This window comes from Histoplasma capsulatum, genomic scaffold, assembly GCF_000149585.1.
Source record: "Histoplasma capsulatum NAm1 scaffold_3 genomic scaffold, whole genome shotgun sequence".
Lineage (NCBI taxonomy): Eukaryota > Fungi > Ascomycota > Eurotiomycetes > Onygenales > Ajellomycetaceae > Histoplasma > Histoplasma mississippiense.
In genome coordinates this window covers 2,689,768-2,711,411 of record NW_001813980.1, presented here as the reverse complement: position 1 = coordinate 2,711,411, position 21,644 = coordinate 2,689,768, and the positions used below count along the sequence as shown (strand labels likewise).

The window sequence follows — 21,644 nt, the reverse complement described above, 5'->3', positions numbered from 1 at the left end:
TCCGGCGCTTCATGACGACGAAGCAGCTAAATGGGCGTCAGATTCGTTGGATGCAAATGCTCTCAGCGTTCGATTTTGAAATTGAGCACCATCCTGGGAAAAATAATCCCGCAGATGCACCAAGTCGTCGCCCAGATTATATAAAACACGCAGCTCCCTTGACGGGGCTCCCTACCCTGCAAGAGAAGCTGCGTAAGGGGATCTTTAAGTCACTAAAGACAAAAGAAAACACAAAGTTAGACCAATGTGTCAAGATGGTGCGAAAAAATCTGCAAGTTAAAGAAAATTGTTGGGCGAAGGGGCCCGTAGTCATCGATGACAACAAACCCTGCAGGATAAAGAACGCACCTGCAGATGAGAACGAAGTCGCCGGCGTTACGGGGTTAGACCTAGGGACCCTGGTGCCACGGATTCTAGCCGTTAAGGTATTTGAGTCCGAGACAGCCTATCGCGAAGAGGTAGCTGAATCTATTGTCGAACTCTTGCTGCAGGTTCAGAATAGGGACGCTGGCACGTCTGAACTTCGCAGAAGACTAGAGGTGGGTGACGCTAGCGTAGGTGATCGTTCGACCTGGGCAGTAGACAAAGATGGCCTGCTCAGGAAAGATGGTAAAGTCTACGTACCGCAAGACAAGGCCGTAAGGCATGAAATAATGAAAATGAACCACGATGATCCCCAAGGTGGCCATTTTGGACGTGACAAAACCATCGAAGCGATCAAACGCAAGTACTCGTGGCATGGTATGAGCGATGAGATTGCAGAATATGTGAGGACCTGCGATGTTTGCCAACGCGTTAAGATACCGCGGCATAAGCCGTACGGGTTGCTACAACCACATCCAGTGCCAGATAAGAAATGGCATACAATCAGTATGGACTTTATTGAAGGCCTACCAGATAATAAGAAGGGAAGTCAAACTTACAATGCTATTGTCATATTTGTTGATTTGTTCACTAAATGGGCCATAATTGTACCCACATCTTCAAAGCTAGATGCGGAAGGACTCGCGGACATTATTGTATGGAAGCTTGCGAAGAACTTTGGCCTACCTGCGAACATTATTAGCGACCGAGATTCATTAATAAACAGCAAGTTCTGGTCAACATTATGTTACTTACTCCATGTCCGACGAAAATTATCAACAGCCTTCCATCCGCAAACCGACGGCCAAACGGAACGATTGAACCAGGTGATTGAACATTATCTTCGCACATATTGCAGCTACCAGCAGGATAACTGGATAGAGTGGATTCCCCTGGCGCAATGGGCATATAATAACGCCTTCCACGCATCGATAAAAATGACACCATCTGAAGCGATGATCGGCCGACCAACTGAACTTCGTATAGACGTGGAACCCCCAAGCACGGGCGCGTCAAAGTCGGCGATAGAACAAGTGGAACGGATGAAGCAAGCAGAAAACAGGATCCGAGAATGCCTAGAAGCTGCCAAAGCAGCTGAGAAAAAGTATTATGATCAGCGCCACATACCAAAAAGCTTTAAGATAGGGGACTGGGTAATGCTGCGTGCAAAAAATATATCCACCTTGCGACCTTCACCCAAACTAGATCATCGATTTTTGGGTCCCTTCCAAATAATTGATATACGCGGTACGCAGGCGTACAAACTGAAGCTTACGCCACAATATAAAGGAATTCATCCCGTGTTCCACGTTCCCCTTCTCGAACCGTATCACGCGCGCGACGGACAGATCCCACAGGCAGAACCGATAATTATAGACGCGCAGGAGGAATGGGAAGTTGAAGCTATATTGGATAAACGTCAGTACCGTGGTCAAACGCAATATCTTGTTAAATGGAAGGATTGCACAGACGCGGATAATTCTTGGGAACCTGAAGAAAATTTGGTGAACAGCCAGGAGTACTTGGAACAGTTTAATAAAACCTATCAGGAGCCAGTCAGTAAACGAAAACGAAGAAGGCGACGATGACTGCTGGATATACTTATTCCGCCCAGGGATTAAAAAACAGATCCGCCTCAGCTTGGCCAGTGTCATTTGAGGAATTGTCACCAAGGCAGACCTACTTATTACCCCGGATTTCCTCAACTGGCGAAGCACGACGTTTCAACGATGACTTGGGAGCTGCGACCGGCGATGTAGCCACCGGGATCTCACCAATCACTGTTTCAGCCGGGGCCTCAGGGGAACCATTTCGTTGAGCCCCACGGATCTTCGCTGCGAAGAACTTAACTGCAGCTGTCACAGCGCCCTGTAAAACGTTAACGTTCGAAGCGTCTGCACCAGCGACAATTAAATCCTCAGCTGCGTTAATAGCCGCCTGGGCCAACTCGACGGCATCTGCTGGCACCTAATACAGGTTAATTCTACGTTGTTAAATGTCGAATACAACGACAGCAATATGCTGCTGCGTTCCTTTCTAACACTTCAACGGGACCGTCCGCTTCCTCATCTTCGCCAGCGTTATCGGATAACTCAAGTAACGCACCAAGATCCTTGCCCAGTATTCGATATATGGCAGGCGTGACAGCGTGTCCGCCCGTCGTTCACAAAGCAAGGGTATACTGGAGGGTTTTGCAACCTTTCCAGACAACCCAAGCAAATGCTCTCGATGGCATTCAGCATATCACCCTCCATAGGTTCTGAACCGGCAACGGAAGCAGCTGGTTCTGACATTCTATTACGACATTAATCAGTATCAAGGACCTTTTAAGAAGAGAGAAGAGGCAAGAAGCAGCAAGAAAAGAACAGATGTTGGTGGTTAAAACCAATATTGCAATATCGATCAAAGAGGTTGCAACAACACAAAATCCGACCCAAAATAGAAAACGCAACCACGCAACCAAAACTTCGAATGTCGCAATAAAAATCGCATGGGAAGATACAGCGTACTTTGCTTGATAAATTGGTGTATTCTTTTAAATAAAAAAAAAATTCGTTGTTAGTGATGATGGTGATGATCTCGTTAGGATACGACTTGTGGTGTAAAGGTTAAAGGAAAGGGGTTCAGGGGTTGTGCCTAAATCATGATTGGACCGCGATAACACCGAAACTGGAACAACGTTTTCCCGAGTCAGCAACGCTTCGGAATTAACCCGAACAATTAATTCGGTCCTATCCTGCGAACTTTATACAATATCAACCACACAGCACATATTACGAACTTCGCACAATAAGAAGCCCTGGGGACCAGGCCTTTGAAGAAGGGAGATAATTGTAATAGGCGCAACGGAGATATCTATATTAGGAAATAGATACGTGGCGATAGATACGTGGCGATGGCAATATTATCTATATAATGCTCGCTGATATCCGTGGATTTTAGGAGATCAGCGATTAGCTTTGAACAATAGAGATTGCTACCTTTCTAATATCCTTTGTGCGTACTTCACACTACTCTTGTAATTACTCTTGTAGCCCATCTCTTACAACATCATTAATTCTAATTGTTGATTGTTTCTCAATATCTTCATATACAAACTCAGATGAATTTCATAATGATGTTTGAATTCTGACTTTTTTTACTGAATGAGATTAATGAAGTAAAGATGGAGTTTTTGTAGCAGATTTTCTTGATTTTGATGCAGCTTTTATCAACTGTTTTATAGACTTTTTAACACTTTAGTCATTTCTCATTCACGTAATTTCCCGAGTAGCAGAGGTTGGCACGTAAGTGCCAGCAGGATTTGGATATGGCTGGCCTCTAGAGGGAGGCAGATCGATACACGGAATGTGTTTTCTATGTAGATCATAAGAAACAAATGGGATAGTAGTAGCTTTTGCAGAAGAAGTCTTTGCAGTAGAAACTTTCACAGTAGAAGCTTTTGCAGTAGAAACTGAAGTTATTGCTGCTGTAGGGATGGAAGGGGTGTCTTTTATGTTTGAACATCGCGTTGTGGTCGAACGGCGTTTTGAAGGCATGATGATATATATATGCACAAATTTTCCGAATTAGAAAATCAGTATAGCTTCATTCAATATAGGATATGAATAATATATTGCAATCAGAGAATACCAGATCTGTATAGAAATTGCTGCGGAAGTTGATGAAATTCGTTCAAATGGTGTCAACGCGTTGTTTTTGACTGCCAAGAAATGACAGAATTTTCGAATACGCTAAATGGTAGCAGAACCGCATATCCATTGGATGGGCGGAGTATAATAAATAATAATAATAATAATAAATATATTTATATTTAATAAATTATTTTTTAAAATTTAAAATTTCAAGAATTTTCAATATTTTACTTGTAATTTATAAAAAAAATATAATAAAAAAATAAAAAAATTCTTAAAAATTAAAATATAGAATTTTTATATAAAATAATTTAATATTTATTAAATTATAATATATTTATATAAGAATTATAATTTTTAATAATATATAATATATATTTCTTAATTTATAATCAAATATTATATATTTTATTTCACTGTATTTTATTTTATAATTGAATCTATATTTTAATTAATTTTAACTATATTTATAATAATTTTGAATTATATTATAATATAAATCTTGATATTTATAAATTACAAATTAAAAATTAAAAATAATGAATATTCATTGAGATATTAACATTTGAAGTTGACTGTAATTGATTTACAAAGGCGAGCGTTGGGTGGAAACGAGCGTTAGGTGGTTGATTACGTTACCAAACAATTTTTGCCTAACTCCCTCCGCCCTCCGATGATACTAGCAATTGCATACTAGTACCCGCTCAGTTTCCACTGGGGTTCCGGTGCTGCAAGCTTTGAATTCCTTTAATCACCATAGTGTCCCGTCCAAATCTGCACTATCGATAGTGACTGCATCATGTCATTTGGGTTATCTGGTCGTCGACCATCAACTACCAAGATCTTCTCTGCCTCGGTGAGTTGGGCAGCACAGTTTTCTCCTTATCCCCTCTTAACTACTATGACTAGTGCCCTTGCCATTGAGTTGTTCTGTTACTGCCTATTTATTTATTATCTGCCATTGATCATCAGTATTGCTATCGTTATTGTTATTTCCCCTGCCCTTTTCTTTGCTCTTATACCAACCGCTGTTTCTTCGATCTTGTTCATGAACTTTTCTCTTGTGGCGTGTCAGGATGGATTCGGAAGGAGAGCACATGACCATGCGGGTTCTGCCGACTGCACCCAAAGCCACACGCCGATATGAAAAATGTTGTCCCTTTTCATCGCAGCGAGAGCTCCTTTGAAGCCTCAGCGAGAGCAGAATATGTGGATATAGATTGAGTCACTGTGTTGGCTGCAAAAAGGGCGCATTTTCCATTTTTTCCAATTGGGTCTGGCCCAGGCGAGGGTCCAAAACTCCATGTAGCCCTGCCAACTCGTCGCTCTGCGCCTCCTTGTCGTACGGCAGTCGATGACAGCCTGTCACCCCCTTATATCGACAATTTTTCTTGCCCGTGACGAGAATCTGGGACCAGGATGAGAATACTAGTATTCTGTTGCGCCGTACAAGCTTTATTTGCCCCTTTGATACCGAGAGCTGGCGCTCAAGATGCCTGTGCCTATGGGATGGTTCGGCAGCTTGTGCGATGGACAAGAAGAATATATCATTTTAAAAAATGGTCGTCCGCATCTGACGCTTTCGTCCTAAAGCACCTGGCTCGAATTACCCTCTCCACGGGCGGTTTGGAAACTTTATAACCGTCTCATCGCGGCTGATGAGTCTTGTGGATCCAAGTTATCCATGACTCTTCTTCAGCGAATGTATCTCAGGATTGGAAAAGACTACAGGGCTGAAGCAGGGATCACCTCTGAAAAGTGCCGTCTGATTTGCTTCGGTTATGTAGACTGGAGTTAATACTTTGGTGAGCTTGGCAGTTTCTGATCCTCGGAATAGCAGTGGTTCGTGCGGGCGATATGATATATATGCCCTGGACGATTATGTATATCTCCTCCAGCGTCCTGATCGTTAATCAATCATCGAATTACACCGTTTGACAAGAAACAAAAATCAAAGGCGGCTTCATGAAACATACGAAGGCGTATGATTCATTCTCTATGCGATTATCCGCCCCGTCGCGTCGCCTTTGGTATTTTGAATTTTGTAGGCATCACTGCTTATGGACTTTGACCTGTGAAAAACAAATGCCACTCTCTCAAACCCTTATGGCTGTAGAGCAACTTCGAGCTCCCAGCTGAATGGGTTGGATTCCGATCTTTTCCCCAGACATCAATGCATTTCAAGATACGTGCAATGCTCTACTTTCAACCGTCAAGTGCTTTCTACCTTCGGGCTCTCTGCATTTATTACGATGCAGGACTTTTCTGCCATTTCCATCTATACCTGTGCTCCATCATCCTGGTCCCGGATGGTAATTCGCTTAACCCTTGGTTCATCATCCTCTAACTCCCGTTTTATATTTCTTTTTGCTTGCTAAGTTTTTTCAAAAACGCGATGACCTATCACTTCACGAATTCGGACTCGAGTCGCACATTACTATGTCGATATTTCTTTCGTCTTGCAAAGCTAACACTTCTTCATTGCAGAGCGATGACTCAAGAATATGCGTTGTGATGGTTGGATTACCGGCCCGTGGCAAGAGTCTAATAGCTGGTAAAGGTTGGTCAGCCCACCTGCATAGGCTCACGATGAACACTCTCCATTTCCTGTATACTTCGCTAACACCACTCAGCTTTGCGCTACTTAGCTTGGGTCGGGATTCCCGCGAGAATATTTAACGTTGGCCAGTACAGACGACTGGACACGCCACGACCAACCGCTGCCTTCTTTGACACATCTAATCCGGACGGAGAAAGGTTACGACGGGCCGCTGCGGAAGCGGCACTGAAGGATATGTTACGCTGGTTTGCCGAGACTGATGGACAGGTAGCAATATTAGATGCTACTAATTCTACAAAAAGCCGTCGACAATGGATATACAGAACATGCAGGAATGCAGGAATCGAAGCCCTGTTCGTTGAATCGAAATGCGACGACGAAGACCTGATCATGAACAACATTCTCGAAGTCAAAACATCATCGCCAGACTATGTGGGCCAGGACCCAGAACTGGCTGCGCAAGATTTCAGAAATCGCATCCGTAACTACGAAAAAGTGTATCAGACAATCGATGAGGATGAGAAAAATTATGCCTATGTCAAGCTCATAAATGTGGGCTCCACTGTAATCATCAATCATATCAAGGATTACTTATCCAGTCGTTTGGTCTATTATATTCAGAACCTCCATATTAGACCCCGCTCAATCTGGCTTTCTCGAGTACGTCTATTCTAAAAGTTACTCATGGCCGCTCTTACAGAGAAAAGCTACTAACATCTCCCATTCTAGCATGGAGAGTCTGAATTCAACCTTCTGGGCAAAATCGGTGGCGATGCTGATATTTCATCACGTGGAGAGCAGTACGCGCGTGCTCTTCCACGTCTTCTCAAAGAGTCTGGTGTTCCTCCCGGAGCTAAACTTGTCATTTGGACATCCACATTGAAGCGCACCATCCAGACGGCGCGCCATCTGGCCGCAGAAACCGGATATGATAAGCTAGAATGGAAGGCTCTAGATGAACTTGACTCGGGCGTCTGCGATGGGCTGACCTACGAAGAAATCGCGGAAATGTACCCGGAAGATTTCAAAGCTCGGGACGACGATAAATACAACTACCGCTATCGCGGCGGCGAGTCGTACCGGGACGTCGTCATCCGGCTTGAGCCCATCATCATGGAGCTGGAGCGAAGCGAGAATGTCATCATCGTCACCCACCAGGCCGTCCTTCGTTGCATCTACTCCTACTTCTTGAATATGTCGCAGGAACAAAGTCCGTGGATGGAGGTCCCCTTGCACACGCTTATCAAACTAACGCCCGGCGCGTACGGGACGGAAGAAAAGCGCTTTAAGGCTAATATCCCGGCTGTCTCGACATGGCGGGGTAAGGGCTCCTCTGCCAAGCACCAGACACCTGATGAGCAGCAGCAATAAGGCTTTCATTCGTTTCTGGATAGCATTTTTCATAAATCGAATCCTTACCGATTTTTCACTTTCATTTTACCTCATGGGGACTCAGACCGCCATTTCGTCATACAAACAAGCGCCCTCCGTCCGCATCAACTAAGAACGATTTCTCACCTCCAAACATTGAAACTCTCCGCTCTCTCCCTTCCCACTCACCCTTACCTTTTCCTCACCTTAACAACACAACTAATACATCACATACATATTTCTCACCAAAAATGCTACGTTTGCATTTCTCAGCGAGGGTTTTTTTTTTTTTTTTTTTTTTTTTTTTTTTTTTTTTGGCGGTTTGCTAGACTCAGACTCTGAAGTTTTGGGCGCGGAATATGGCTGATAGAATCAAAAAGCGTCCATGGGAAGATGGTTTTCTCTCTAGATAGACATCGCGGCAATAGGCCTGGCTTGGACATGCACGGGTGCAGGCGGGCGTGCGAGGCGTCTCCATCACTTGATTCTTTACTTGCTTTTAAAATGTGACTGTATTACGTTTCCAATAGATCCCTTGAAGGTGATTTAACATTTTATGGCAGGAACAATACTCGTAACATATCAGTTGACGAACGCTTGGATAGCCGCTGACACGATGATAAAATGAACAAGCTACATTCTATGCGGTTTGCGAGTAGCTTTTTCTGCGCCTTTCAGAATTAAAGATCCAGCCCTGCTGGTGTCGTCAACTCCGCTAGTTATCTCTATCGTGGTTGTCACTTCTGAATACAAGTTGCTCTGCGACTAAAATATGCTGACTAATATCGGCGAACCTGATCTGCGTCATCTGAGATCAACCTCGATCCAAACTCAACAATTTTGTCATGAAAACCCAACCTTTGATAGTAATGGGAGGCGGCGTATATCGACACACTCATTCGTCTCCATGGACGTGAGACGCTGTTCTACTGGTTTCCGAGCTGGCGAAACTGCCGGGATGTGAACTATACATCAAGTGGTCAAGTAAATCTTCCCGACACCGAGCTTCCACAACCTGCGTCAGCTACGGCAGTCAGAACCAGAACGGGGTTTTCAACATTCATCCCCGCAGCTCCAGCGATAGCACCAGAAAGCCATGTTGTCGGCCTTCACGGCCCACCCTCTCGTCCAGCTCAAGCAGCGCGACAAATCGAAGATCGAGTCATTCTTAGCATACGGTGACCGGCTACTTGTCGGGCTAAATACGGGAACCCTCCGAATATATCGCATCAATGAGTTGAATCGTGAGCATAGCGGCGGTGAGGAATCTCGGTTAGGTGGGGTGGGGGAGCAAGAAAATGGGAACGGAAGAAGGGATATGGATGTGAATAGAGCCGCTGTGGAGAATGTGGATCTACCGAACGTGAAACCCACAGACCTACTTCGCGAGCAGGAAAAGTTTTCGCGATATAAAATAGAGCAATTGGCCATCATCAAAGAGGCGGGCATTCTGATTTCGTTATCGAACGCATATGTTTCTATCCACGACCTCCAAACCTATGAGCTGCAGCAACAGTTAGCGAAAACAAAAGGGGCATCTGCGTTTGCAGTTACATCGAATATCGTAAAGGACCCCAGTACCTCTGTACCATCGATTGTGTCTCGACTCGCTGTGGCTGTTAAGAGAAAACTGATGCTGTGGATGTGGCTAGATATGGAACTGGAAGATGATACAAAGGAGATCACACTAGCAAGTGGGATTAAGACTTTAACTTGGGTCACGGGTACCAAACTCGTTGTGGGCCTGAATTCAAGCTATGAAATGGTCGATGTGGAATCTTCCAAGGTAACGGATATCGTGGGCCCAGGAAGTATCGGCGGGCCTGGCGGACAGGACACAGGCCGACTTGGAGGTGTGGGTGTTGCAAGTATGAGCTACATTGGCATGGGAGGTACTGCGCCGAAACCTCTAGCAACACGATTGGTGGATGGGGAAATACTGTTAGCTAAGGATGTCAATACTCATTTCGTCGATACCGATGGCGAGTCCTTGGGAAGGCGGCAAATCCCTTGGACCACAAGCCCGGAGGCCGTGGGTTACTCATATCCATACATCTTAGCATTGCAAGAGCCTTCAAAGGGAACATTGGAAGTCCGCAATCCAGAAACCTTGTCTTTGCTTCAATCCATTTCACTCCCTTCAGCAAGTATGCTTCACATACCCCAACCCACAATAAGCCTAGCCCATGCAGGAAAAGGCTTTCTGGTTGGTAGCGAGCGCATCATCTGGCGAATGGCTACGTTGGACTACGACTCGCAAATCGATTCACTTATCGAACAAGCGCATTTGGATGAAGCCATAAGCCTAATCAGTATGCTGGAAGACGCGCTGCTTAAAGATAAAGCGGGCAGGCTTCGAGAAGCCAAGCTACAGAAGGCGCAAATTCTATTTGACAAGCGGAAGTATCGTGATTCGTTAGATTTATTTACAGACGCATGTGCTTCTCCCGAGATGGTCATTCGCAAGTATCCAAAAGTCATTGCTGGGCCACTCTCTACCTTCGATGAGGAGAAAGTTGAAGAGGAAGCGTCGGACGCCGATGACCAAACCTCCTATAAAACGAATGGCACTGCGTCTAACAGTATAGAGGCTGTAGCAGAGAGTGTAGCAAGGGCAAAGGCTCCTGCAGGATATGCATCCTCTGTGAGATCTCTTTTGAGGGGGAAGTCCGAAGATGTTAGCGAGACAAGCAGTGTCCGTGGAAAGCCCACTGATGTGAAACCCGTGGACAATCCCTTGGGTATGAGATCCAGTCACCCTTCCTACATATCTGAATATGATACTAATAGTCCTGTAGAAGGGAAAGATTTAAAAACCGCTGCACACGCGCTCCAGGGATTTCTCGCAGACATTCGGCGGAGATTGCAGCGATTTCTTAATCCGGATGGAACCGTCACCGACCTAGCTTTACAAGTTGCCAATGAAACCGATGACTTCAGCCAATCGGTCAGGAACGTAGTAGGTCTGTCTCCGGACGATAGCTCAGACGATATTGCACGGAAACTTCGCGAGACAGCTACACTGGTTGATACAACCCTCTTCCGCGCCCACATGTTTGCAACACCGTCCCTAGCCGGATCCCTTTTCCGCATCGCCAATTTCTGTGACCCGGGCGTTGTAATGGAAAAACTCGAGGAAACCGGGCGTTACAACGATCTTATCGACTTCCTCTTTGGTAAAAAGATGCACCGCCCTGCCCTTGAACTGCTACAGAAATTTGGCCAGGCCGAGACGGACGAAACAGAAAAAACAGTCTTCGCCTCGCAACTGCGCGGTCCAGAACGCACTGTCGCATATCTGCAAAATCTCCCGCCAGAAATGATCGATTTAATCTTGGAATTTGCCGAATGGCCCGTGAGGGCGCGGCCGGAACTGGGAATGGAGATTTTCCTGGCAGATACAGAGAATGCGGAAACACTACAGCGTGATAAGGTCCTCGAATTCCTCCAGAGCATTGACGCCAAACTTGCTATCCGGTATCTAGAACATGTCATTGGCGAGTTGAACGAAATGTCGCCTGACTTGCATCAGCGTCTACTCTCGTTATATTTGGATCGGCTCAAACGGTGGAAAGCGGGCGACGTTAGTGCACAGCAGGAGTTTGAAAGTGAAGAGGAGTGGACGGATTGTAGACGGAAGTTTTTAGATATGTTGAAGGGCAGTGGGCAGTACTCGCCGGCTAAGATGCTGGACCGACTGCCTAGAGAAGGTGAGTTGTCGTTCGCTCCGCCTTCCCAACTCCGTGTTTTCAGCAGCATTGACTAACCAAACGAGGTAGATCCTGAGTTTTTCGAGGCTCGAGCGATCATTTTTAGCAAGATGGGTCAACATAGACAAGCACTAGAGATTTATGTATTCAAGCTAGAGAGTCCGGACAAAGCTGAAGAGTAAGTCCGATATACTAATTAGCCTCTTTCTCTTCCCAAATTCATTCTGCCCTAGTGGCTAATCAGCACGGTCAGATACTGCAACTATATCCACCGTAATGAGGAAACTCGGACCACAGATACGGCCGCAACGAAACGTGTCTCGCCCACAGACAACGAAGACGGCCATCCATCCATTTATCACACCCTTCTGTCCCTTTATCTCTCCCCACCGCACGATTATAAACCCCAATACGGTCCCGCCATAGAAATCCTTGCCAGGCACGGTTCTCGTCTCCCCGCCGGTTCCACCCTCGAACTAATACCGGAAACATTCCCTGTGCATGAGCTAGAATTCTACTTCCGCGGCCGCATAAGGGCGGCTAATTCAGTCGCTAATGAAAGCCGGATTGTGACTGCGTTACGCAAGGTACAGAATGTAGCGGTTCAGGCGAATTTACAGCTTGGGGAGGAAATCGTGAAGGGGCATAATAAGGGTCGGAATCGCTTCGTGACTATTAGCGAGGAAAGGGTGTGTGGTGTATGCCATAAACGATTGGGAGGAAGCGTGATTAGCGTTTTCCCAAAGTATGCTGTTCCTTTGTCCCATTGTTCCACACCCTTCTGACACAGGTTTTTAGAGGACATCCCTGGCTAACAATTCTTCTTTGAATAGTAATACTGTCGTACATCTTGGTTGCGCTGGTAAATGGAGCACTACTGCTGCATCATAGGTGAACGCATACACTGCAAATAGAACAACCTCCCCCCAGGGGCCCCACTATACTATCACATAATCATCGGAACTTTTCTGTAACTCCACGTTTTTTTTAACATTTTCGGCATATAAAACTTAGCGCCCACAATGTTAATTTGTATGTTTGGCCCTCTGTTATCCACTTTCCCCCTCCCTTCCCATTTGCAACCCCTCCAACTTCAGGTTTAAATGGAATTCATGCGCGTGCACCTCTGTAGTCCACTCCTTCGATGAGCTCTCCTAGCCATTTTATTCGATCCCCCCTGGCCCATCATCGTGCAATTCACTCTATATTCGTTGTTCATTTGAAGATGCGAAGTCACTAGCATTTTCTCAATGGCAAATGCATCCATGAGTAATACATACTCCATATCCATAGGCATTAAAAACCAATGATGGGAGGAACTGGTAGGGGGCAGAGTAAGATCGCTTAAAGGAAGCAAGTTCTCGGTCAACGGTGTGGGAGCTTGACTAAAAATATCGTGAATGCGGGGCAGATATGCTGTGTTTCCTCAAGAATCAATCCTCATCATCCAAAACTTCCTCCCCGTAATTCTCCTCCTCTCTCCGTTCTCTTTCAGTCTGGGCCATGTTCACACTGCCAGATGCCTGTCGATTGATATTATTGTCTTCGTCCATGCGGGCAGTCAGAAACTCATTTATCTCAGTTTGCAATGTGCTCACGGCCCCACGTAGCTCAGAGAGATACGCTGTCTTCGCTGGCGTGGTACTAGAGTTGTCCAGACTGCGGGATAAGGATGTTGAAAGTGGATGAGAGAAAGTGTGTGTTCGTTCGGGTTGGGCTTGGGAGGTGGAGGGGGCAGAGTATGATGCAAGCAGAAAGGAAGGGCGTTTGGAGGGAAGGTTCGACGGAAGCGCCATTGTTGGTTTTTTCCCATTTGTCTGCTCGCCTGATTGTTGGGCTGGAGTGTCTCATGGGAAAATCGAACTTCGAAATCAGGAACCTTGGAGTGTTCAAAAATAAGCGTGACGCATAGTTATAGGTCACGTGATATTAGAATTCAGATTCCTTGGCGCTCTGACTTCTTTCTTGAATGTTCTTTCCTAGTTCAACCACATACTCATACGCGTAATCATGATATTGGGAAAGGGCAGTCGGCTATCAAATGGTGGTCTCCCATCATCTTTCACTTGTATCTTCTCTCATGAATATAAACATATGTTTTCGCCATCTCATTCCCCCACCCTGAAATGGTCACATAGGCATAATTCCCACTAGTACAAAGTTAGAAGGATCCCTCAAACACATAATATAAATATAACAAGATACACAATTCCATTACTCACTATTAAAAACGAGGTGGTACTCCACAGATCTGCCGAAGTTGATTGCGGCGTTCCTCAATGTCTCCAACGTTTGGAATATCAAATTCCCGCAGCAAAATATCCAGTTGCCGACCTGATCAAACTTGATTAGAATTGCTGTCTAAGAAAATCAGAGTAGATAAACCCTTCACACCTGTCAGCCGATTTAATGCAGCAAGATTTCTTGGAAAGCCGTGAATCTCCTCATTCCGTTGGTTGACTAGCGGAACAAGAGCAACGTTATCTCTATTGATCGTGGAATTGATGCTCCGCGCGATCGAGTTGCGATTGCTAGAAATCATCTTAGCCATGTTCAAAAAATCAAAAAAACAAAAAAAGGGGAAGTATTTGAAGAGGGAAAGGGGGCTTACGTGGCTAGTACGTTCGCAGCCATCAGATTCATGCGAGCATCAACCTCGTCCATACGAGTGTTGAGTTGATCCATGCGCGCATCCAATCGATCCATGCGCGCATCCAATTGATCCATTCGCGCGTCAATTCGATGGAGATGTTGATCAATCCCCCGCAGCATGCCCATGACCTGATCGAGCTGGTTCTGCATGTTCATTATCGGTATATTTGGGAGAAGAGAAAGTTGGTGTACTACGGTCTGCGTAGCATCTGTAAGAAGGTTGAAGTCTGGCTGTGCCAGGTTCTGCTGAGTCTGTTCCATTTTATTATTAGAGTCTCTGAGCTTGAGCTTCGAAATGCAATGTATCAAGTAAGTATTGGAGCTGCAGAACTGTTCGATTCGTTGGAAGAAGTGATCTGAGGGAATGAAGGATATTTATAAACAAACAAGAACAGCATCCTGTTGTTTTGTGACTTGGGAAAGGAAAGCAATACCGGAACCGCAGCAGCGGCAGCAAAGACTCACCTGGATGCCAGCTGCCCGATATGGGAGGCACTCGGGGTGCAGGCGTACCTTCATTTTGTTTACTGTTGATATAGTAAGGCTTGATCTAAGAAGCAGGCGCAACGGGCATCCGCTATCGTATCGAGATGCTGCAATTTTTTTTCTGCTCGAGTCTCATCTTTCTGACAAGAGGGAACTTGCAGGAACTTGTAGATATCTGCAAGTAGTATGAGTGTTTGGAGAAACAGACGTGAAATGGATAAAAGCATGCAAATACCTCTTAAGATGGGGTTCCTCCTACCCTAAGGATCGATCCTTTTGGCGGAGTTATCTCAGTGGTAAATGGATAACGGGTGACCTCGCACGCGTCGAAGCATCACGTGCGTTGTTGCCCCGTCACCCGCGCGAACAACAACAATCTACCGCGTAGGGTTAGGGTTCCTAGAAGTACTAGTACTAGTATGCTTTATTACTGCTTGATGATGAGGGCTAGATACGAACCTCGCTGAGGACAACTATGACAAGAACGTTGCCGTTGATGTTCTGAAAAGGGATTCTTAGCCCTTGCGAACCGGCCAAGGAGCTCTCTGTGAGGGAAAAGAGGCAGGAAAATAGTAAGTGTGTTATATATATATATATTGCCAGACCGATTTAAACGTCCGAATATTGCCCCCAAACACTGAGTATCAAAATCTAATTGAATTAACTATGATCTTCCCAATAATTACATGTTAAAAAAAACGTAGTATTCATATGGAAGGGAATGCGCGACTATACATACAAGCGAGGCAGTGTTCAGATTTCAATACATGAGAGGTTATTTATACAAAAGGTCTTTCTCTGCTTTTCCCTTCGCCTTTCGATGATTTACGTCTCTCATGTCTACTGGTACTATCGAATGCTTATATTTCTGAGAAAACAAATGATATAGGTCGCGAATATAATGATTATGATAAAATGCTGACTCGCAGGAAATCCCAAATCCCGTCATCCAGTAATCTAGGCCAACACGATGTCTCTTTGCTCGGTTATGATTTTTCTACACTGTTATTACCATTTCACTTTTACAATAACAATGAGCGTATTTTGAATGATTGTTCAATTTTCACTGCTTTTATCATTGTAACGATACAAATTTGGTGACATTGGAATGAGATGCAAGTGTTCAGCAGGAAAGGGGTTGAGACCTGATTCCGAGCATCGGTACTTCCATATTTCCTGCACTATGGGCTTGATCAGAATACGATCTACGCTGGTTGGGATATCCAACAGCGAGCACAGGCTCTTATGGATCCATTTGAAAAACAAGTCAATTCTTGACCACTTATCGTGTTCTCGAAAATGAAAAAGAACGGAAGCTATCTCCAGTTGAGGCACATAACAATATAGTCTGCGCTTGCTGACGGTTAATCCTTCATCAGCAGTAAGCCACCGATTGAGTCGGTATAATGTCTCCCTTGGATTGGGATGACGAGGACGACCTCGATCTGCGTTTTTTGCCGGGCAGAATCAGGAGATATCCATGACCCCCTGGCAAATCCCCGAGTGGCCACTGCAAATCTTGACGGACCACTTCTACAACCTCCAGGGGCTCCTTGTGATCCACAAAGAATCCAGTGTCGACCTCGCAAACGAGTCCTGTTAAATCTTCGAGATTGAAGAGGGAGCCGCACAACCTTGCATTTTTTATATAAGGTATTGGCAAAGCTTCTAAGACTGCTTTGGCGTTCGCTTCGACTAAGCCCAACGGCGCTTTTTCGATACCCCCTACTAGAATCAGAACCCACGTACTTCTTGCTAGAGGAATGACGGAAGAAGGGAATGCTTACTCCCGTAAGATGACGCGGCTGCCATGCACGCAGCCGGATGTGAGCTCATGTATCGGCACAAATGGACCTCAACAGCGCGCTCGCAAGTCCACGCTCACGGAATCTACGGTCAACAACCAACTGAGTAACCCAGCAAATGTTCTTCTCGCCGTGTTTCCAACGGCACGCGAAAGCATTTCCAGCAAGATTCCCATCCACGGCCATCCGCACGTAGCTTGTAGTAGCGGGGTCGGGCAAGTATTGCTCCCGCAGACGACGCGCGCTGAGCCTGACGGGTTTTCCTTTGAGGGAGCGTCAGCTGGAGTAATGAAGGACATAGCATCATGCTTACCTGGGCTGTGTGAAAGCTTCCCCCAGATACCGTAGTTCTCGTTAAAGAGTTTTGCGGCCTCACCAAGCATGGAGTCTGTGACTCGGTCGCCAGGGAAGGTCTGGAACAATTTCTCTTCCATCCTTACTTGACAAAGTCCGCTGGTGTTCCAGGACTTTCAATGGGAACAGCGTGAGTCTCTGGGAGAAACTTGACAGCTCGAGGAGCCCTCTGTGGCCAAGCTGAACGCAGGGAATAACTTGACCTTGACTCATTTCTTGCTGGTGACGCCGCCATGTTGAAAATTGGATTCCTACCACAGTCACCCAGGCTTTCCGTTGCAATCTGACGGATTGTCGAAGGTTAGCCTTCTGTTGGTGTCCGCTAGGTATGCTTGTATGTTCACGTTTAACTAGTTAGCGTTTTTGCGCTGATGTCAGTTTGCCATTGGTTAGTTAGTTAACTAGTTCTACTAGTCCGTAGTGTCCCAACTATCTAAACCACGCCATCTCATTGTGCTGTTTGGTCTTGTGTTAGCATATCAAGAAACTTTTGACTTTGTAGGTTTGCCAGCGACGAACTGCCTGCAGCGTGTGTCAATAGGCCATGACATGTTCCTTTGGCTGCCATTTTCACAGCGGAGTGTAGTGACAAATGTCGCATGGACTGACATCTAACTTGAAGCACTATGATTGTTATTGAACAGAAACCTTGATTCCTGAACGCAAGACGCTCTTATACAAAATGAAACCTGTAGCAGTCTCAATTGTTTGTCTCCCCTTCATTAGAAAAAGATTCCACTGAGCAAAATGAGAGGAGGGTTGAGTAAACTCCTTGATATATTATAAAAGAAGTGTTTGTCTAGCTAACCTATATATTTTTTGTTTCCTCCACCACCACTCTGCCAAAACAATATCATTGCCAACCCGCTCCACCAAACCATCAATCGCTAACTATACCAATCACTACGGAGTACACTCTCCCTTTCCTACCTCCAAGAAACTACAACCACAACAATGAACTGCCGTAAATGTGGGCACGATAATATGACGGGAGCTATGAAATGTGCCTGCTGTGGTGCGAACCTGCTATTCGTGGTAAAGGTATGAATCCAAGCTGGTTCCATATGTGTAGTATATAGGTTACCGAAAATACTAGTACTTACCAACAACCTTGCGGTAGCGTCTGAATTGACATCAAATTTCAAACTCGTGGCTCACGGCTTCCTTTCCCTTTTCAGCCAAAGCCATGTCGGGCGTCCAGGAATCTATGGATGGGTGCTAGTATCGGCTGAGCAGTTTACCCCTCATGCATTCTCGACATTCTGCTGAGAAGAGGGGCAAGCGTCATAGTGGGTGGCATGTGGAAGGGACGTTTCTTGTTTTCCATGGCATGTGATATTAATGTTATTCTCGGTCTTCATATACACGATGAGCAATTGGTGGGGCAGAGATATATGGCTTGGGGAAGACGTAACATCAATATACATGCATGGACTGGGCAGTTGCCTGATATTTCTCTCAATGTTCAATTGTAACCTCACGCAAAAGTAAGACCCTGGTTGCGAATCAGGAGTTAGGTCAGTGTGTGCTAGTTACGCGAACCGGAATTTTGAGATTTATGGTATCAAATTAAAACTAAGTACATCCATCATTCGCATTTGGCGTTTGCGGAGGACATTACTTACTGTCCTCCAGCAAGGTTTCTAGCAGCTGCTGACCCGACTCGTCCAAGTCCGGATAGAAATGTATAGAGTAAAAATCTCCCCAAAAGTTCTTTGCCTCGAGATAATCATAACCTAACTTTCCTTGTAACAGAGCCTTCCATTCCGCATCTTCTTTATCCAAACCAATGGTCGCAGCTACATATTCCCACCAAACAGGGAAGTATCCCGCGTTTTCCCAGTCAAGAATCCCAGCCAGGTTTCCGTCCTTAACGATAATATTGCAGAAGGTTAAATCGCCGTGTGTACACGTATACGGAGCTGATGTAGGGAGACGTGTTCTCAATCTCGCTAATGCGTCCTTGGGTAATTTGGTTAACTTGAGCGAGAGAAAATCCCAAAACTCGGTTTCCGAGGTAAACGGGCCATGTGGGGTCAGAGGCTCACGAAGGAACAGCCAACCTGAGTATAGAGGGCGATGGTTGAGGCTCTGCATTTGGGGCGACTACAAGCTCCTCAGCTGCACCAGACATTTGGCCACTTGATCCGCTATACGTTCTTTATCAGAACTGGACAGGGTTGGCCACGCATCCTCAAGTGTTTGACCTTTAATGCGTTCCATGAGGACAAAATGTCGATCGTTGTCATCGGTCCATTCCTTTATAACCACTAGGTATTGGAATTTGAGTATTTTCTTTGATAAACTGAATGTTGGCCATTTCATCCTGGGGACCTATATTCGGCCGTTCCTTGAGGACCACATCGGATCCCAGAGATCAGACGCCCCGGTGTCGGCGCCGTAGAAGAGTTTTACATGGCTTGTGTACCGGCAGGTTTTTCGCTTTGAATCCGATCAATCACATGTTGGACATTGGTTTTCTAATTGAAAGGTAGCCCATTGGCAAGATTAGGGAAGGAGAGGAGTGAAATGACGACGTTGGATGAAAGGGATCATGATCTTATGATATACTGGAGGAGAATACAAATCAGATGAAGGAATGAGATGTTGTGGGAACGTATTAAGTAGTTGTATAGGCAGCTGAGGCATAGATGTGCAGTGCGCTAGTCCGTAATAGGTAGTATATAGGCTCTCTTTGATGCAAACGTCCAGCCAACAGGATGTTGTCAAGGCGGTGAATGGATTTCCCGCGTCAAGTCGCGCACTCAGGCGGATTGTGTTGGAGGGATTAGATTGGGTAATTCGCCCCCTTGTACCACCATGGCGCCGCTGGTGGTTGATTGAGCTCCTTTTGCCCCAGCGGCCTAATAGGTTATCCGGCAGGGCTGAACTAAATCAATTCGAACCTTAACTTTGTTAAGGTTGGCCCTTAGGCTTCCTATTGCGGATTAGCGATCCACGATGCTGTGTTGTAGTCTGATATGATGTGATATAAAAGCTCCACAGTCTGCCATAAAAGCACTCTTAAATCTGCCAGATTCTGCCGTCTGAGACTGACATATCAGAAACATTACATTCAAGTTTTCTTCGCTCTCGTATTCGGTTCCACTCGATACCAACGATACGACAAGAGTATATATCCCTGGGCATTTTACTGGAGAAATGGATTCAGATCGCTACAAAGATGTTGGCGATTCCCATGTCGCGTGCTTTGTTCCACAGCTTTATGCGGCTGAGCTCCTTGCAAAAGCTGGTTACCGTCTTTGCATTGTCAGCGACTTTGCAGTCAGAGTATATGGCCTGGACAATATGATTGCGGCTGATCTCGTTTTTGCTATATGTGATGATCAGATCTCGGACGCTGCCGCGTATCTTCTTTCCCATGACTTCAAGAAAGTGCCTTTTGAACGTCGTGGCACAGAGACTGTTGAGGACGATGCCAGTATACGCATCAAACACAGTACATTGGGGACTAATGTTGGCATGATACTGTCTCCAGCGAGTGTTTGGCATCTTGATCTCGGAACCGCGCATTACCAAGCCTCGATAACTATGCTTCCTTCAACATCATGTCCATTTCCTCGATTTTCGGTTTTTCTAGACTGTAAGGACCTTGTGTTGCTGGTAGGTCGATAGATGGGCAGAAGATACTGACCAAATCCTGTTTCACACTCCCAGCTATGATAGAGACTCTTGTCGACCAAATTGTGACCGCTCGTGTGCAGCCACGCTACCTTGAACATTGCCATATGCAATGGATCTACTCTGGGATGATCGTATTATGTCCTGAGGACCTACGAGAGCGTCTACCACCTGAAAATCAGTTCTTCATCAAATACTTTTACAAAATGCTATCTCATTCTGATCGAGCAGACATTTGCCGCTTGAGACAAGCTGTACAGGATGGCGAAATGGACGTCGCAACTGCCACGGATAGTTTACCCCAGAAACCCTTCAGGATTGCCGAGCTCAAGTCGAAGCTGCCACGACCAAGCTATTGGTTACCTCCTACCCCGCGATGGCCAACCCCAGTGTTGATATCACCGCGCGAGTGTTGGTAGACTTGTAATTTACCTGCAATAACTTTTCTGTGTCCCTCATAGCTCCTCCAAGGATGCTTCTTCAACTTTTTGAAAAGTTGCAACATACCGCGTGTCATCCAACTTAGCCAAATCTCCCGACTACGGCCTCCCTTGCTCACCCGCTCCCCTGCCCCGATTCCCAATAGCTCGCCATGGCAAATGTGAAAAGTGAAAATGTGATAGAGGCAATTAACAAACTGGCATTGGTTGAAAATATCCCTCATTTCATTGTTGTTGGTGGAGGGGCTATGCGCCTCATGGGAAATGAGAGGCACACAGCGGACATCGACATTCTGATAGAGTCGTCAGAAAGAGACTCTTTCCTCGCCTACCTACGAAAACACAAGCACTTAGTACGAGCGGATAATAGAACAGCCGTCCAGTTTGATAGCTCCATCGAACCCGTACCATTAGATGTCTTAGTCGAGCTAGCCGGCGGCCTTCGTTATGGCGATGTGAAACACCTTACCGCGCCGTGCCACTCCACCACAATCCTACGTCCGGATATTGCTTTGGGGATAAAAATACAGACGTGGTATCTGAGAGAAGATGATGAGCATGGGGAGCATAAGTCACGTGGAAATCTCTCAACTGTGAGAGGACAGCAGTTCCTTCCTTCCGTGTAG

General features: G+C 45.7%; 7 protein-coding genes across 7 annotated transcripts; 3 read left to right on the top strand and 4 right to left on the bottom strand.

Annotated features, from left to right (window-relative positions):
- Window positions 1-2,043: 2,043 nt before the first annotated feature.
- Window positions 2,044-3,403, bottom strand: HCAG_03955 (predicted protein; the record flags this gene model as incomplete). The annotated part of the gene is made up of 4 exons (XM_001541807.1): window positions 2,044-2,331; window positions 2,547-2,650; window positions 2,874-2,896; window positions 3,369-3,403. The coding sequence occupies 4 exons, from the start codon at window positions 3,401-3,403 to the stop codon at window positions 2,044-2,046; spliced, it is 450 nt and encodes a 149-aa protein (XP_001541857.1).
- Window positions 3,404-6,250: 2,847 nt separating this feature from the next.
- Window positions 6,251-7,929, top strand: HCAG_03954 (fructose-2,6-bisphosphatase; the record flags this gene model as incomplete). The annotated part of the gene is made up of 4 exons (XM_001541806.1): window positions 6,251-6,310; window positions 6,486-6,558; window positions 6,647-7,218; window positions 7,288-7,929. 4 exons carry the CDS (start codon window positions 6,251-6,253, stop codon window positions 7,927-7,929), a joined length of 1,347 nt encoding a protein of 448 aa, XP_001541856.1.
- Window positions 7,930-9,025: 1,096 nt separating this feature from the next.
- HCAG_03953 (conserved hypothetical protein) lies at window positions 9,026-12,593 on the top strand (the record flags this gene model as incomplete). The annotated part of the gene is made up of 5 exons (XM_001541805.1): window positions 9,026-10,670; window positions 10,728-11,639; window positions 11,709-11,817; window positions 11,884-12,328; window positions 12,531-12,593. 5 exons carry the CDS (start codon window positions 9,026-9,028, stop codon window positions 12,591-12,593), a joined length of 3,174 nt encoding a protein of 1,057 aa, XP_001541855.1.
- A 1,176-nt stretch (window positions 12,594-13,769) lies between these two features.
- HCAG_03952 (predicted protein) lies at window positions 13,770-14,810 on the bottom strand (the record flags this gene model as incomplete). The annotated part of the gene is made up of 5 exons (XM_001541804.1): window positions 13,770-13,789; window positions 13,862-13,996; window positions 14,034-14,170; window positions 14,251-14,543; window positions 14,757-14,810. The coding sequence occupies 5 exons, from the start codon at window positions 14,808-14,810 to the stop codon at window positions 13,770-13,772; spliced, it is 639 nt and encodes a 212-aa protein (XP_001541854.1).
- A 1,331-nt stretch (window positions 14,811-16,141) lies between these two features.
- On the bottom strand, window positions 16,142-17,504 carry HCAG_03951 (predicted protein; the record flags this gene model as incomplete). The annotated part of the gene is made up of 6 exons (XM_001541803.1): window positions 16,142-16,222; window positions 16,306-16,532; window positions 16,663-16,832; window positions 16,959-17,258; window positions 17,348-17,369; window positions 17,456-17,504. The coding sequence occupies 6 exons, from the start codon at window positions 17,502-17,504 to the stop codon at window positions 16,142-16,144; spliced, it is 849 nt and encodes a 282-aa protein (XP_001541853.1).
- Window positions 17,505-18,180: 676 nt separating this feature from the next.
- On the bottom strand, window positions 18,181-19,033 carry HCAG_03950 (predicted protein; the record flags this gene model as incomplete). Its single annotated transcript, XM_001541802.1, has 2 exons — window positions 18,181-18,431; window positions 18,562-19,033. The coding sequence occupies 2 exons, from the start codon at window positions 19,031-19,033 to the stop codon at window positions 18,181-18,183; spliced, it is 723 nt and encodes a 240-aa protein (XP_001541852.1).
- A 1,065-nt stretch (window positions 19,034-20,098) lies between these two features.
- On the top strand, window positions 20,099-21,644 carry HCAG_03949 (predicted protein; the record flags this gene model as incomplete). Its single annotated transcript, XM_001541801.1, has 4 exons — window positions 20,099-20,378; window positions 20,624-20,832; window positions 20,895-20,993; window positions 21,165-21,644. 4 exons carry the CDS (start codon window positions 20,099-20,101, stop codon window positions 21,642-21,644), a joined length of 1,068 nt encoding a protein of 355 aa, XP_001541851.1.